This window comes from Lepisosteus platostomus, chromosome 16 (genome assembly GCF_059453375.1).
Source record: "Lepisosteus platostomus isolate fLepPlt1 chromosome 16, fLepPlt1.hap1, whole genome shotgun sequence".
In the NCBI taxonomy this organism is placed as follows: Eukaryota; Metazoa; Chordata; class Actinopteri; order Semionotiformes; family Lepisosteidae; genus Lepisosteus; species Lepisosteus platostomus.
The window spans coordinates 24,773,093-24,787,798 of record NC_142626.1 but is presented as its reverse complement, the minus strand read 5'-3'; the positions used below and the strand labels follow the sequence as shown (position 1 = coordinate 24,787,798).

At 35.2% G+C, this 14,706-nt stretch overlaps 2 protein-coding genes across 49 annotated transcripts in view; one reads left to right on the top strand and one right to left on the bottom strand.

The window, feature by feature from the left end:
* LOC148647092 (cytosolic phospholipase A2 gamma-like) overlaps positions 1 to 6,970 on the bottom strand; it is a 29,430-nt gene extending 22,460 nt beyond the window's left edge. Inside the window, exons 1-3 of the mRNA XM_088608843.1 lie at positions 6,885 to 6,970; positions 5,908 to 5,946; positions 627 to 685 (exon numbers count right to left, since the gene is read on the bottom strand). Coding sequence (XP_088464969.1) covers positions 627 to 685; positions 5,908 to 5,946; positions 6,885 to 6,951 — 165 coding nt within the window. The 5' untranslated portion in view covers positions 6,952 to 6,970. The remainder of the gene's footprint in view (positions 1 to 626; positions 686 to 5,907; positions 5,947 to 6,884) is intronic.
* Positions 1 to 14,706, top strand: part of LOC148647083 (NACHT, LRR and PYD domains-containing protein 3-like) — a 1,669,284-nt gene that overhangs the window by 1,076,224 nt on the left and 578,354 nt on the right. The window lies entirely within an intron of this gene.

Below are 14,706 nucleotides of genomic sequence, written 5' to 3'. Positions count from 1 at the left end.
AGCACAAACAAAGCAGCAACAGGTCATCAATCAGGCTTGCCCTTGCTCTCATTTTCCCAAGTCTGTAAAATACAGAAGCTTGGCACTTACAATGTTTTTCTGAAGCTTGTCACCAGAAAATTACTTTGTTGTGCCAGAGAACAAAGATAACTTGTTATTTTAACTCTACAATAGAAGCTGAAATCAAATTATGTTTATAAGTCGGTTCACTGCTGATAATACTGAAGTAAATGATTAAATGAAAATGTAATTTAGAAGAACAATTTCAAAGCATATACATTATATTTCATTGCCATTAATATTTTAAATCTATACACTTAAGTGTTTTATTGAATGTGTTTTGGCTGGTTATATTAGACAAATTTACAGCATTTAATTTTGACTGAGTTTTTCTATGTTTTTCCCAATTTAAATATTTTTTTAGTGTGCTATTTCAAAAATTATAATTTACATTTTTTATAGTTATACCCACACAGTTCTGGCTACACATTCGCCCCTTGTTTATGACTTGGACTAATGCTACATACCATGCATCATGCACAAACCATTGTTTAGTCTCTTCTTTCTTTAGTAATGATGTTTTTAAGATTGTCTTATATGCATTAATTCAGTAAATACTCAGATACCTTATCCATGTTGTTTTTTGCTAGTAAGGAATGTTTCCTGGTGGCCTCTTTTAGTGGATCTGTTAAAAAAAGATAATATACTGTAACACTGTCAGCCATTGTTAGTATACAAAACTGCAGGAGGCACACATACACACAAAAACAAGTGGTAGACTAATGGCAGCACTAAGGAGAGGCATGAACTACTTTAAAAATACATTCAAATACTTCTCCATTTCATGACATGTATAATATCACTTAAAAGAGCTGCTCATTACAAAATGAGGTTCCTAGCCTTTTTGTTGTTTACAGTGTGCACATTGCTCCCTGTAGAGGCACTGATAGTGGGCAATGTATCCTTTAAATTTGAAGTAAAGTCATAAGCCATTTAGAAAAAGAGGATGTCATTGTTTTCTTATAAATCAGTGCTATGTACAACATACAGTAGATTATTCCAGTGTATCATGTTTTAGGTAAATCACAGTGTATAAATACCTCAATGCCTTAAAGACTATGTCAATTACTCCTATAGAAAAACACCAGGCTTGGATTCTGACAAAATGATTTACCATTTCTATCTCAGGGGTTAGATAGAAAAAACCTTAGATGTGTGGCTGCACATCAAATACAGTCTTATATGATAGCCAATGACTTGTTTGAGCCATTTCAGTCTGGTTTCCACTTAAATCATAGCACTGAGACTGCTCTTTTCAGGGTTTTGAATGATTAATTTATTGCCTCAGACTCAGGAGCTACATTATACAGTAGATATCCTTACGCTTCTTACTGCTGCTTTTGATACTGTAGCAACACAAAATTATTTAAATTGCAAAGTTTTTTGTCTATCAGTGGTACTGTCCTTAACTGGTTCTGTTCTTAACTGACTGGCAGGCAGCATATTTATAAAATATAATAACAAAAATAATAACAAAAAAATGTGGTTATTATTAAATTAAGAAATGTACCAATGCAACCATTCAAAATGCACGGTACAAACCCGTACCACACGCAATTACCCACAAGTCACTGCGTTGTACTGCGGTACGTGATTGGCTGGCCAAAATGACCGACAGGGGCACTCGTGGTGCATTGGTCATTAGTGAAAAGATTGAATAATTTCATCTCTTTACTGTGCATGTTTTAATTTGCTTAGTATTGAATATTTATATGGAATTTTACAACTAAAGGGAAATTTTAGTACTGTAGCTGAGCATAAAAAGAAGAGGAGCATAACGCGTCTGATGGATATAAACGATATTAATTTAGGAACATAAACATATTATGTAAACTGCACATGCCTGGTATTGGTAGTTTAAAGAAAAAATACACACTATTATTCCATTTTCTTCCTAAACAGTTTAAGCATCAAAGTCTTACATGTGGTTATTTTGGAAACGTTTTACATGCTCCTTCGGACTATATTAAGTTTATAAAGTTTGTGAAAAGCTATAATGTTTTAACCTTTTCTGCGAATACACTCGTTATCATAGTAAACAAAAGCATACTTTTAGAATTTGATTAATAGGGAATATAATATGGAATCACGTATCTAAAGAAATTAATTAGCAATATAATTATATTCATGTACTGTAGCTCAAATTATCACAATAGTACACTTTCTTTGGATATGTATGCTTCAGTTTCACTCCTTCCCACCTAATTATGTCTGTGGCATGATGGCTTAAGCATGTGCCCTCTATGCCTGGGGTTGGAGGATCTAACCCAGCTGTTGCTATGAGTTTTCTTTTAACAAATACACATTTCTTTGAAAAACTAAAATGGCAAATGTTATGGACACTACTATATATTGACATTTTTTATATTTCAAAATATCACAACTGTTCAAAGCTAAATCATTTATTAATAACAACAAATAATTTGAAGCTGCTACTGCTGTCGTTATAACTGATAATAAATATCATCGACACTATATTGAATTTGTTGGCATTTCTAAATATCACAAAACACTCAAAGTTAAGTGATAACTACATGACTCCTTTTCAGAATTTAATTATTTAAGCAATAAGGTACGAGAGGCCGTGCTATATCGTGGATATAGTCACAGTTAAAAGGTGTTGTTAGGCCCAATGTGATGTGGAGGGAAACACAAAGATTCTAAGCTGATCACAAGGAAGAAAAATCACCCATTTTTCACACGTAAAAAGTTGTTATTAACTATCGAAACCTGTTTTCATAGCTTTTAAAATCATGCAGTGTCTAAGTTAAGCAGGAACACATCATTATATCTCATTTTTTATTTCTTTTTTAAAAATTAAAAAAATCTTTTGTCCAGTCTAAGGGTGTTTATAATATAATAGAGAGTCCCCATTATCCCCATCTTGATTAAAATCGCATACGCGTGTTTAATAAAATGCTTTTATTATTCACAATCTGACAATGCAAGACAGAACTCACATTGAGTTCCGTACATCCACAGTGGTGCACGGTGCACTATTTTGTCAGTAACCTGCTAATCTGCTTAACACCTGTAGAAAACATTATTTTATTTCTGTACAGAATGCGTGTTAAGTTTACAAAATTAAAGTGTTTCAAATGTTTATTAAGAAATACAGTAAAAAGAACTTACAGCTTACACAAAAACTCAAACTACAGTATGGAAAAACATGTGTTACGAAGTTGTGGTGCTCTAGCAGGCTGGCCTCTGCCCAGTGATATAACTCTAATATAAACAAGATCTAGTATCACATATGGAATCTAGTATCTAAAGAAATTATAACAATATTAATTTAAGGATCTAAATACTGTATATGTATTTATATAGCTGGTAGTATTACTGTATTTCACTTTCTTTGTAAACACGTTTTATTAACACCAGAATCGCAGCGGGTGAGAAAGAGATAGAAAAAAGTTAATCCTGTTTTTTTTTATGGTCTGTTGCTCAAATCCTGCTTAACTGAAAGTTAGACACAAGAAAGGTTTTATTGGACAACGTTGTGATGCTAAAGAAATTAATAACGATATTAATTTAAAGATCTAAATATATTCTAACGCATATGGCCGACATTACAGGTTGTGAAAGCCAGCTTGCCAGCATGGTGACGTCACCGCCTTTCATATGAATCCTTTCATATGGAAACATTTTGACACTGCGCTCAACAATCTCAGGGAGAACATGAACATGAAACAGGCTGTAAAAAATCACGTCCGACAAAGTGAAGTAACATTAACTAGCAAAGAGAGGACTTTAGCTAGCCAACATGATAAAGGAATAAATGACTTGTTTTTTGTTTATTTAAACATGTCGGGCAAACATGTATGTAAGGTCGGTCATATGGTGTACTGAAGCTGAATGTTTAGCCTTTGTCACTAATGTAAACACTAAATTAAAACATAAATATAGAAATCCCTACATTACAAACCCCAAGCATTTCATTTTGTCTATTGCTACAATATCAACAGCAGTGCAATTACAAGGAACATGTCAAAATGTTTCCAAAATAACCACAATCTAACGATTTGAGGGTTTTGATAATAACAGAGAAATCATAACAATGAGCCCATGTTGCTTCATGCTATTCATGTTTATCCAACCAAAAGAAGGACAACTAATTCAACATGAAAATACTTAATTTTTTCATTGACAAAAAGTAATGCCACACTCTCTTGTTTAACCTGATTGTTTTGTTTCTGCACAGACTGTTAAACCAGAAGGAAAGAACGCCTCTTTCTTCGAAGCCTTTCGTTGAATTTATTTTTGGGTGTTTATAATATAATAGAGAGAATAATAGAGAGTTCCCATTACCCCCATCTTGATTAAAATCACAAATGCCTGTTTAATAAAATGCTTTAATTTATTCACAGTCTGACAATGCAAGAAAGAACTCAGAACATTAAGTATATTTATCCTCACCCCAGTGCAAACAAGACGTCTGTGTACATTGTCAGAGATGTTAATATACTTGATTCCATCTGATGCCTCTAAGTTTATTTTAGGGGCTTTGATTATGGTTAAATGATTAAATTGCTCCCTGGAAAGTGTTCTCGCATATCACCAGTACGTCAACTCGTCTCTAATCTGTGAGTGAACGATCAGCCATTTCTATTACAGCAGATCATTTCACAAATTTATTTTGTTTGTTGTTTGTTATGTATGTTTTTTGGAAATTAACCTCTGACAGTAGAGGAGACACTGTTCATTTTTAATATTGTGTTAAAAGTCAATTTTATCGTAGAATATTTTGTTAAACTGCATTTGACATTTATTCTCTTATATCTTTTTTATACTGAAAATAATAACAGTAATTGTTTTTTTTTCATGTTCTATATTATATCCACATAAAACTTCACTTTTTATGGTATTATTATACCATATAGTTAATATACTGTATATATTTAATATATAATTATATTAAAATAACTTTTTGCTATTATAGAGGAAGAATAGTAAAACTGCATGTATTGTCATTTGTGTGATTATCATACTGTTTGTATCAGTATGATAACTGTCTGTTAAATATTTGTGACAGCTGTTAAGGGCCATGAAAAAACAAATACCTTTTCTGTAACATGAAGTAAGAGTCCCAGAGAAATGAAAATATTACAGTTGTGAGTGGTAGGCCTGGGGAAACAATGTAGCTGTGGATAATTTCAAGAGGGATATCTTCCATTTCCCAGTTTTGAATTCAACCTAAGAGATCAAATAGAGCTGGTTTTACACAAGGTCAGCTTGGATTTTAAGGAGGAAGGAGATAACCTGCTGTATTCCTAAGGTCCTGTTGACTCAGGAAAAGCACCATCATCAATTGCAGGCCAAAGAGTATCAAAATATCCTCCATGTCTCAGAAATATTCCTATATTAGGGTATATTAGGGCTTGGGTGGATCAAGGTGAGACGGAATTCCAGGAGCTCGGCTTGTGTTTCAGGAAATGTTCTTAGGGCACCATGAAACTCATGGTAGTGTTTAATGCCATTCCCCGTTCCTCTCTGTAGTCACTGTTGGCTGGGTAAGGGGGTGAGTATGATGTGCAGACAGTTGTTTGACAGATAAAATGCATTCCAAGACACTCACACTCACTCAAACAAGCCAAACAACCTTTAATGTGATCTCTGATAAAAGAGCAACATATCCCAAGAATTGGAAGTGTTTTTTTTTAAATTAATTCCATTTAAGTTAGAACCCTATCTTTCACTACATAGGATAAGTGTAGTGCTTATTAAACAGGGAACAAATAATGATTAACTCCATGGTGAAAAGTAGAAAGAAGAAACAATATTTTGGCTGTTGAGGGAACTTCTTGTTCTAATATTCTTTGTAGATTATGAATGAAAGATTAATCTTACCTTGGTATGGTGTTGGTTTTGATTTGGAACCACCCATCTCTGTATTGAAATACAATTATGTGTGTTACATTCAATCAGCATTGATATTGTGACATTTATGATGATCAATCTGTGCTGTATGTGTGTTTAGAATTCAAATTTACATACACAGTTACATGGTTGTTTTGAGCGATTTAGAAGAGACATGAATACCATGTTAAGAATTTGGGATAAACACCAGTGCCTAATTAAATAAAACTATAATCCTCATGAAATCTTTCTGAATATCTGCATTCATCTGTATTAATCAAAAGTATACAGAAAATTAAAAGTTTTATTATATGTATAGATTAATTAGAGAGTGAGAGTAGCACTTTTGTATAGAACCATTACAGTAATTTCTGACTAACAGTGTTCCATGTAATTTAGCAATTGCATGGTCATTTTGGTGCAAATATTATGATAATTGGTATTGATATTGGTGCTAATATTATTATCATTTCAGTTGAAATAATAATTGAGCAATTAAATCATTGAAACAATAATGCAACTCAGCATTTACATGTTTCCACTTGTTCACCTCCCAATTTTTAGTGTAATTCTTGTCTCCTTCCTGTCCTACAAGCCCACCTACACACTATGGGTGCCAGGGCCTTCATTTGCTATACCCCAAAGCTTTGGAATTATATCCCCCCAAAATAAGATATTTAATTAGTTCTGTGTCTGCCCATTTACATTCTTACTGCATTCCAAACCCTAGTTGTAATCGCATTAATTCTGCTCTTTCCTCTCCTTGTGTGCTTTTTATATGATTATCAACAACAACAACAACAAGAACAACAAATAATAATAATAATAATTATAATAACCTACTGTACTAAGGTACAAAGGCATCTCTGTTATTCTGCTGTTGCAATGCAAAACAATTTAAGTACAGCATTAATGCAGAGAGAAGAAATCAATATTAATTATTAGTATTTAATCCTTCTTTTTCTTACCAGTTTCAAAGAAGTGACCTAGTTTGGTGTTCCAGAAAAATCCAAATGATTTAATCTTTGGATGCATAGGACATGTATTTATAGGAAACACAGAGGACCAATCAGGAGATGACAGCTAAAAAAAAACTTAGTTTAAGTTTCACTTTCAGTATTGATTGTAGTGTTTAACCATTAAAGGCACTGTACACTGTGCCTCACTGTCACCACAGTCACTAGCTTTGGAGACGCTTTAATAGTCTGTCCATTTCCAGGTCTGAAGTTTTTGCTTCATTTCATATTTCATCCAGTTTATGTGTAACAATTTTTCCTTTCTTACAGTCTTTCAGTGTTCCTAAATTTAATCCACTTTTCAGCCCTGACAAGGCCCACCCACAATGCGTTTTATGCACACATTGTTGTATGATGGGGGTCATGCTAGCTATACCAATGTGGATTATGATACAGCTTTTTAACACTCTGTAACACATACAGAACCGGGCACTCAGAACACACAGTATTTCTTCCAATTACCTTAAAAATAATGTGTCGCATTGCGTTATGTAATTTACTGCCCAAAGATAATTGATACTGTAGGTAGCACTTGTGATGCATTAGATATTAGTGAAACCATTGCTTCATTTAATCTGTTTCTCTCTGTGTATGCTTCAACCAAGTTAATATGGAATATTAATATGGAATTTTACAAGTAAAAGAAAAGTTTGGAAGCGGAAAATAAAATCAGAAGTATGACGTCATATATACCTAATGGACCTAGGTTAGATGGTAGTGGTCGCTAAATATAAAAAACAAAGCAAAGTACACAACAATATTCCACTTTCTTCATATATATTTTATGCACCAAAGTCTTTAACTCAATAATTTACAGTGGGTATTTTGGGAAATGTGCTTAATGTGCTTCTGCTAACTTTAAAATAATAAACTTAAAATTTATTTTAAAACGTATTTTTTAATTGATCATTTATTTTCAAATTAATATGTATATTGCATATGAAAAGTTATAATGTTTATCCTTTTAGAAGGATATTACATAATAAGAACATTGTATTTGTTGTAAATTGTAAAAAAAAGCTCTATTGATTTAGTACCACTTGATCTAGAATATAAATCATGTAACAAAATACATTTTGGCAGCTAAAAATATCACTTCTGGATTTTTTGAAAACATTTTAATGTTTGTTTATCTATCAGTAAACATGAGGACAAACAGACTACATGAAGGCTACCTGGTAAGTGTCTTCAATACATCTAGAGAGCTGTGCAGGCTGAAGAGCCCCCAGTGAGGCTGTGAGGTTGTTTAGTGTATTTTCTGCAGTTACTCACTTTTACTCAGTGAGAAGTCTCTTGCTAAGACAAACCTGGAACTGGAGGTGGCCTTAGAGGTCAGTGGTGGTGGGATAACAAAAGAAATTTGACAATCCCTGACCACTTATAAGGAACTCCTTTTCACAGCCAATGCACCCAGCAGAGACTTGAGGCAAATTTAGATACCTATTTTTCATAGATTTCCTTTTAATACCCAAGATAGACTATGTGGTTCTCACAATTTGTCATCTGTTTTAGAGAATAGTGTGTTTGGTTTTTTTGTGAGAAAAAGTTAAAAACAACATTAAAATAAAAATGGGTCAAGGGAGTATGTATTAGCATTCATTTCCCAGCAGCCTCTCTAAAACATTGCCAGGAGTTAGTAGGAAGCAGTTAAATTGCATGAGAGGAGTCTTTATCTTGTAAACAGGACAACAGATCAACACAAGGGGAATTAAGGGAGAAACATTATAGTGACCGACTATAATAAGGGGGAAACAACATAGTGAACAATTATTAAGGAGAGAAAGAATGGGTGCTTGGGCACCAGGTGTCGAGGGCTATGTTATGAAGAGTCTTTCAGGACCCTATGCAGACAACAAAATCTGGAAGGGAGTGAACAGACACAGGGAGGGGACGAGGAACAGGTCTGATAGATGAACGGGGGGGGCGTGACAAAGGTGCTCCGAGGGGCGTGGTCCAGGTGAACTGTCCAAAAAGGGAGTCCGAAGGGAAGTCGTTCAGGTAGATGTCCAGAGCCAGGTGATCGATCCAAGATGAACTAGACAAAGATAAAAGTCGGAGCAGGATCCGGCGAGGGGTTGTAGACAGACGAGAAAAAGTTACAAACCGGAGCAGGATCTGGCGAAGGGTCGGGGGGAAAAAGGGGGAACAGAACCAGACGCTCCAGGTCCCGGACTCGGCTGGTTCAGGACACCTAGGAGGCGAATGCCACCCGAGCCGCGGACGTAGGGCGACTCGGTGGTAGGCGAGCCTCCGGCATCCGTGTTCCAATTCAGAGCCCGGAACAGAGTGAGTGTCTGGCTTTTGTAGGAAGGCTGGAACAGGGAGCAGGTGCACAAAATCAACTAAAATGTGAATGAGCCGAAACGCCCCTAAGGGGGAGGGACTACAATTGTGACAGGTTATGTAGATAGTGGTTTCATTAATGGGCCAGTGACATCTTAGTGCTGATTCAGATTCATGCAATGTCCTTTCTGTTTTCTGCCCTGTTCAAGGTTGCTCTTAGCATAAGTGCCAGGCAATTGTCACTCCATTGAGGGGTAATGTGTGGGGTTGCAAATAGGTTTGATTGGATCTGTGATCAAGGGGGGCCTTATGGAAGGACAGTGCACAATTGATCAATGCATTATTACACCGGCCATCTGTGTACAATCAGCCAACACAAAGCTTCACTCCCCTGGGAGAGAGTTAGAAGTCTTTGTGAAGGGTTTAAAAGCCCCGGTGAAGACAGAACTGTGGTCTCTTGTGGAGAAGGAGGGCTTGTGAGACACACTGCTGCAGTTGGACACAGGAGAGGACTCAGACACCAGGGACTGGGAGCAGCAGAGGATGACCTCAGCATCGTCTTTCTCCCTCCTCTACCTAAAACTCTGAGACAAACAGGATAGAGGAGAACACCAGGAAAGTATTTTTCAGGACAGTCATTCAAGTCACTAATCAAAGTGTATTTTCATCTGGCATCATGTTTATTTATTTTTAAATATACATTTTTGAAGCCCCTATGAATAAAACAATTTAATAATCAAAACCTACAATAAAATGATTTTCTAATTACTATTTATGCAAAATTACTAATAATTATGTGTACTGTACTGTATGTAATGAAAAAAATGCTAATTCTGTATGATACAGTCTAATGACATACAGTGCAGGATCTTATTGAGAGTTGTGTGTAATCGTTGTATTTGATGAAATTGTCACTAGTGCAGAATGTTTACAGTATGATTAGGATAGGAAAGAATTAATGGGTTAATAAACCTTCAATACTGTGATGATTTCCTGTTACAACATGCAGCTATGGTGCTTTAATGATTCAATCCACCATCTGGCAATTTTACAGAGCAGTTCAAGACGGTAGTTCCATCAGCATGCGTAGGCTGCAAAAGAACAAGTTAAGGTTTATTTCATACTGAAAAGAGAAGAAAAGAAACACAACGTTTTGGCTGTGGAGCCTTCTTCGGGTAAAAGCCAAAATGTTGTATTTCTTTTCTTCTCTTTTCAGCATATTACAGAGTAGTGCAGTTCTGAGTCAGGTTATTAAAAAAATAATACAATTAAAATAACCCAGCAGCCATATCACCCTGCAACTCACAACTGGCAACCCACTGAAGCTTAGCAGGTGTGAGCCTGGTTAGTACCTGGATGGGAGACCTCCTGGGGAAAAACTAAGGTTGTTGCTGGAAGAGGTGTTAGTGGGGCCAGCAGGGGACACTCACCCTGCGGTCCATGGGGGTCCTAATGCCCCAGTATAGCGACAGGGACATTATACTGTAAACAGGGGCCGTCCTTTGGATGAGAAACATAAAACTGAGGTCCTGACTCTCTGTGGTCATTAAAAATCCCAAGGTTTCTTAAAAAGAGTAGGGGAGTAACCCTGGCATCCTAGACAAATTTCCCATTGGCCCTTGCCAATCATGGCCTCCTAATAACCCCCTTCAATGATTTGACTACATTATTGTGCTCTCCTCCCCACTGATAGCTGATGTGTGGTGAGCGTTCTGGTGCACTATGGCTGCCGTCGCATCATCCAGGTGGATGCTGCACATTGGTGGTGGAGGGGAGTCCCCATTACCAGAAAAGCGCTATATAAGTGTAAGCTATTATTATTGTCTTACTGTCACTGCTCAGCTTGATTATTTTTCACTTTAATGTTTCATTTCCTGGAAACGGCTTGTTTTCTTTTTTTGTGTAATCTACAAGGGCTGATTCTGTTGTTTCAGCTTTATTGAAAATCACAGTGTTCTTCATGAAAGTTATTACATTTTTTCTAATTTTTAAGTGTTTAGGCTTTAGAAAACTGAAATACAGAAGCCTTTTGAGCTTTGGTAATATAAAGTTTTTTAATAAAAAAGCAAATAAAAACAACATCCTTTCTAAAGTAGGGGGAGAACTGTGCGAAATGTTAGCTGTTGTACAGATGTGGTGGAGGAGAAGCTCTCCATAATATCTATAAGACACCCAGCCATTGTGAGCTAGAAAAACATTTTATAGGTTGTCAATTATATCATTATATAGTCGATGAGCTTAGTAGTGAATAATATCTGAGTACTTTTATACACTAAGAATTCTGAGCACTGTAGGTAATTAAAAAAATATATTTTGTTTTATACAGTACTGTGACTTACAGTATCATATTTATAGTTGCATGAAAGCATTGTATTTAATGTAATTGTCACTAGTACAGTGTACTGTAAGAAAGTGCCTTTCCATCTACATTGGTGAGAGATGAATAAAGATGTTTTACAATTTCAAGGACCATGTCAGTACACTGTACACTGAAGCCACTTTATTTCTTTCTCATGAAGAAATTTACACAGACCTTTATGAGTGTGTCCTTTCACGTAGGTTCAAAGATTCCTATATGAGAAAGACATCAGAAGTCAAGTTTATCCTTCAAAGTTTTCATATTCTCTAGCACTCGTAATCAATTTAAACGTTTCTAATCCTTCTGTTCAATTTCAGATTACTGTTTTTTATGTTTCCACTTGAATTCTTCCACCAGATTTCTTCTCTTGACTCATTTCATCTTCTGTTTTTAGGAATTAATCTCAATCAATCTATCAATCAATCAATCAAAGTTGATTTATCAAATGCACAACAATACAGCGTGCAGCAGTAGTTGCTGGCAATTAAATGTCTTTTCTGCAAGATCACTGGGGGGGATAAAAATCACAAAATTAAAGGTTACATAATAATAGATAATAATGCAATAGAAATTGACTAAGATAAACTCAGACAAAACTCAATACAAATAGAGCTGCTATGTGTCCAGGATGTATGCAATACATTATGTCTTAGTAGTGCAGTATGCTGAATACAATGACAACTGTATGTCCATGTATCCATTACGGGTGATTTGCTAAAGGAGCTGCAGGTTGGCTGTTTAGCAGTCTTATTGCTTGGAGGTAGAAGCTGTTCCATAATCTGTTGGACTTTGACCAAATGCTTTAGTACCATTTACAATTTAATCTCCACTTGATCCTTTGCTGCTTCCCCACTCTAAGGTGATCACCAGTATTTAGTTCAGCAGTTTTACTGTTTACTGTTTTCACCTGTTTACTGTATCTATTGAATAATTCAGTAAATTGTAGTAACTCAGTAGTGATCTGCTAAATACTGTATATCAATTCCTCTGCAACACAGAAACCAAACTAGGACACAGTAGGTAATACTGTACATCACAAGAAATGCTCTATATTGGTGTACATGAATGATATGTTTAGTTACAAGAGGAATAAGCTATAACATTTAATAATTAAATATGTTGTGAATGTACCTGCAAAGCTCTTCCTAAATACAATGTGTTGCCATACTGACAAATACAGAAATTCAGTTTAAGATTAATAGTAACACATCAACCTTACTGAATGCAATCATTAAAAATAAAATGCAAACTAAATTTATACTAAAATTATCTGTATGTATAAACTGAGTGAAAACATATCCACCACAAATTTGACTATTCTGTATAAACTAAAATATAATTGATATTGCTATTTTGAGACTAACACAAAAAACGTCTTCACGTACAGCACTAAGCATAACACACAGCCAATATATCAATATTAAAAAATTTAAGGTGTTTTGCACAAGAAAAAATACATTTAATGCTTTGAGAAAATATACAGAAGTTATGTGGTACTTCAGCTAGTTATATTACCCATATAAAAATAAGAAAATTAAAGAAAGTCCATTACATTATCTTACCTCATTGCACCAACAAGGACCTTTTATCATACACTACTGTACAACAGCCAGTGGTGGTTGAATATGCTGATTGTTACCCTTAATCTCCATTTGAATATGAGAAAATTATTTTAGGAGACAAGAAAAGAGGAAAGGAAGAGTTGAGATCATGTTACTGTGATGCACTGTACTAATTGACTGGTCAGGTGTAGTAGAGCTGATTATCAGTGTAAGAAAACATTAGTTTTGCCTATTCGACTTTTTAGAATACACATACAGAGCATATTGAACATTGTGTATTTAGATTTTTAGTAGGATGTTCATCACCTTGCTCACAAAAGATTAATTCTTGATGTACAAACTGTAGGCAGTCAGTGAAAAACATGTTTTTTGGAATGATGCACTGTACATAAACAAGCCAACACTGTAGAAGCAGCAACGGCAGGTATAAAGCAGACAAGAGCAGAGCTTTATATATACTGTATATTAATAATATAAAGCATAAAAACAAAATGGGAAACTCTGAACTACAGCAGATTCGTTGTTTTGTAATAAAACATAGACATGTGTGCTGAAGCATCTTTTAGATCTTTCAGTCAGTGCAATGAAGTAATTAAAAAGGCAGACAGAATCGTAGTATACTGTGACAGGATGTAGGGCCGGGTCATAAAGGGAATATATACTCTAACCTTATCTGTTGGGTTTTCTAGGTTCTTCTGCTTGGTTCCAATGAAAATAGAAAAAGGAACTCAGCGTAGCTGGGTAATGACTCTCAGCTGTTTTTCACCTATAAAAGAGTGTGCTAAGTACAGCCTTTTGTTTTGTTCATGATCTTGAAGCAAGATTAGAGGACAAATTAAGATTTTTTTTTTATTGAAAATAAATTAAGATTCTATAGGAGGGGTAGTTAAGGATTTTTGTTTGCAGATTTTGAAAACTTGAAAAATTAATTCTATGATGCACTTAGTGAATACTAGGAGAACATTTGTGTAGCTTGTTTTTCTCGTGGTAGAAAGTCCCAGCCAGTAGTGAATTAACATCCCTAACTATCACAATATACTGTGTACAGTGTAGAATTCAAATCAAGAATTGTGTAGCAGAAAAAAGTTGATTGTCACCATTCCAGTGTTATTTCTGCGCCCTATGACTGATGATTTGCATTTTTTTGTGATCAGTTTAAGGACTGTGGGAATACCATGATCTGTAACTGGCTAATTTTTCCACGGTGCTGTCATCATGCAGCCCTGGTGACATTGTAACCTAAAGTTTCACTATTCAGAGAACCTTAGTTTTGATGTAACCTTATCTCCTCTGAGATTATTTATTCTTGTAGGTGAGGGATCAAACATTTATTTCTCTTATTTCAATAGTTTGCTTTTACTGTGTAAATAATTTACTAACATCATTTTACTAACCATCCTGCTAGAATAACGGAAAATGACTACAATTTAAGTGTGAGCTGCTATGTGCCTGAAACATGAGGGCAGAGCCAGCTTCAGGCAGCCTGACCAGAACTGAGAGTGCCCGATATCTGCTTAAGCCATGATTAACAAAATCTAGAAGTACATAATGTCAGCTTAAACAATAATTA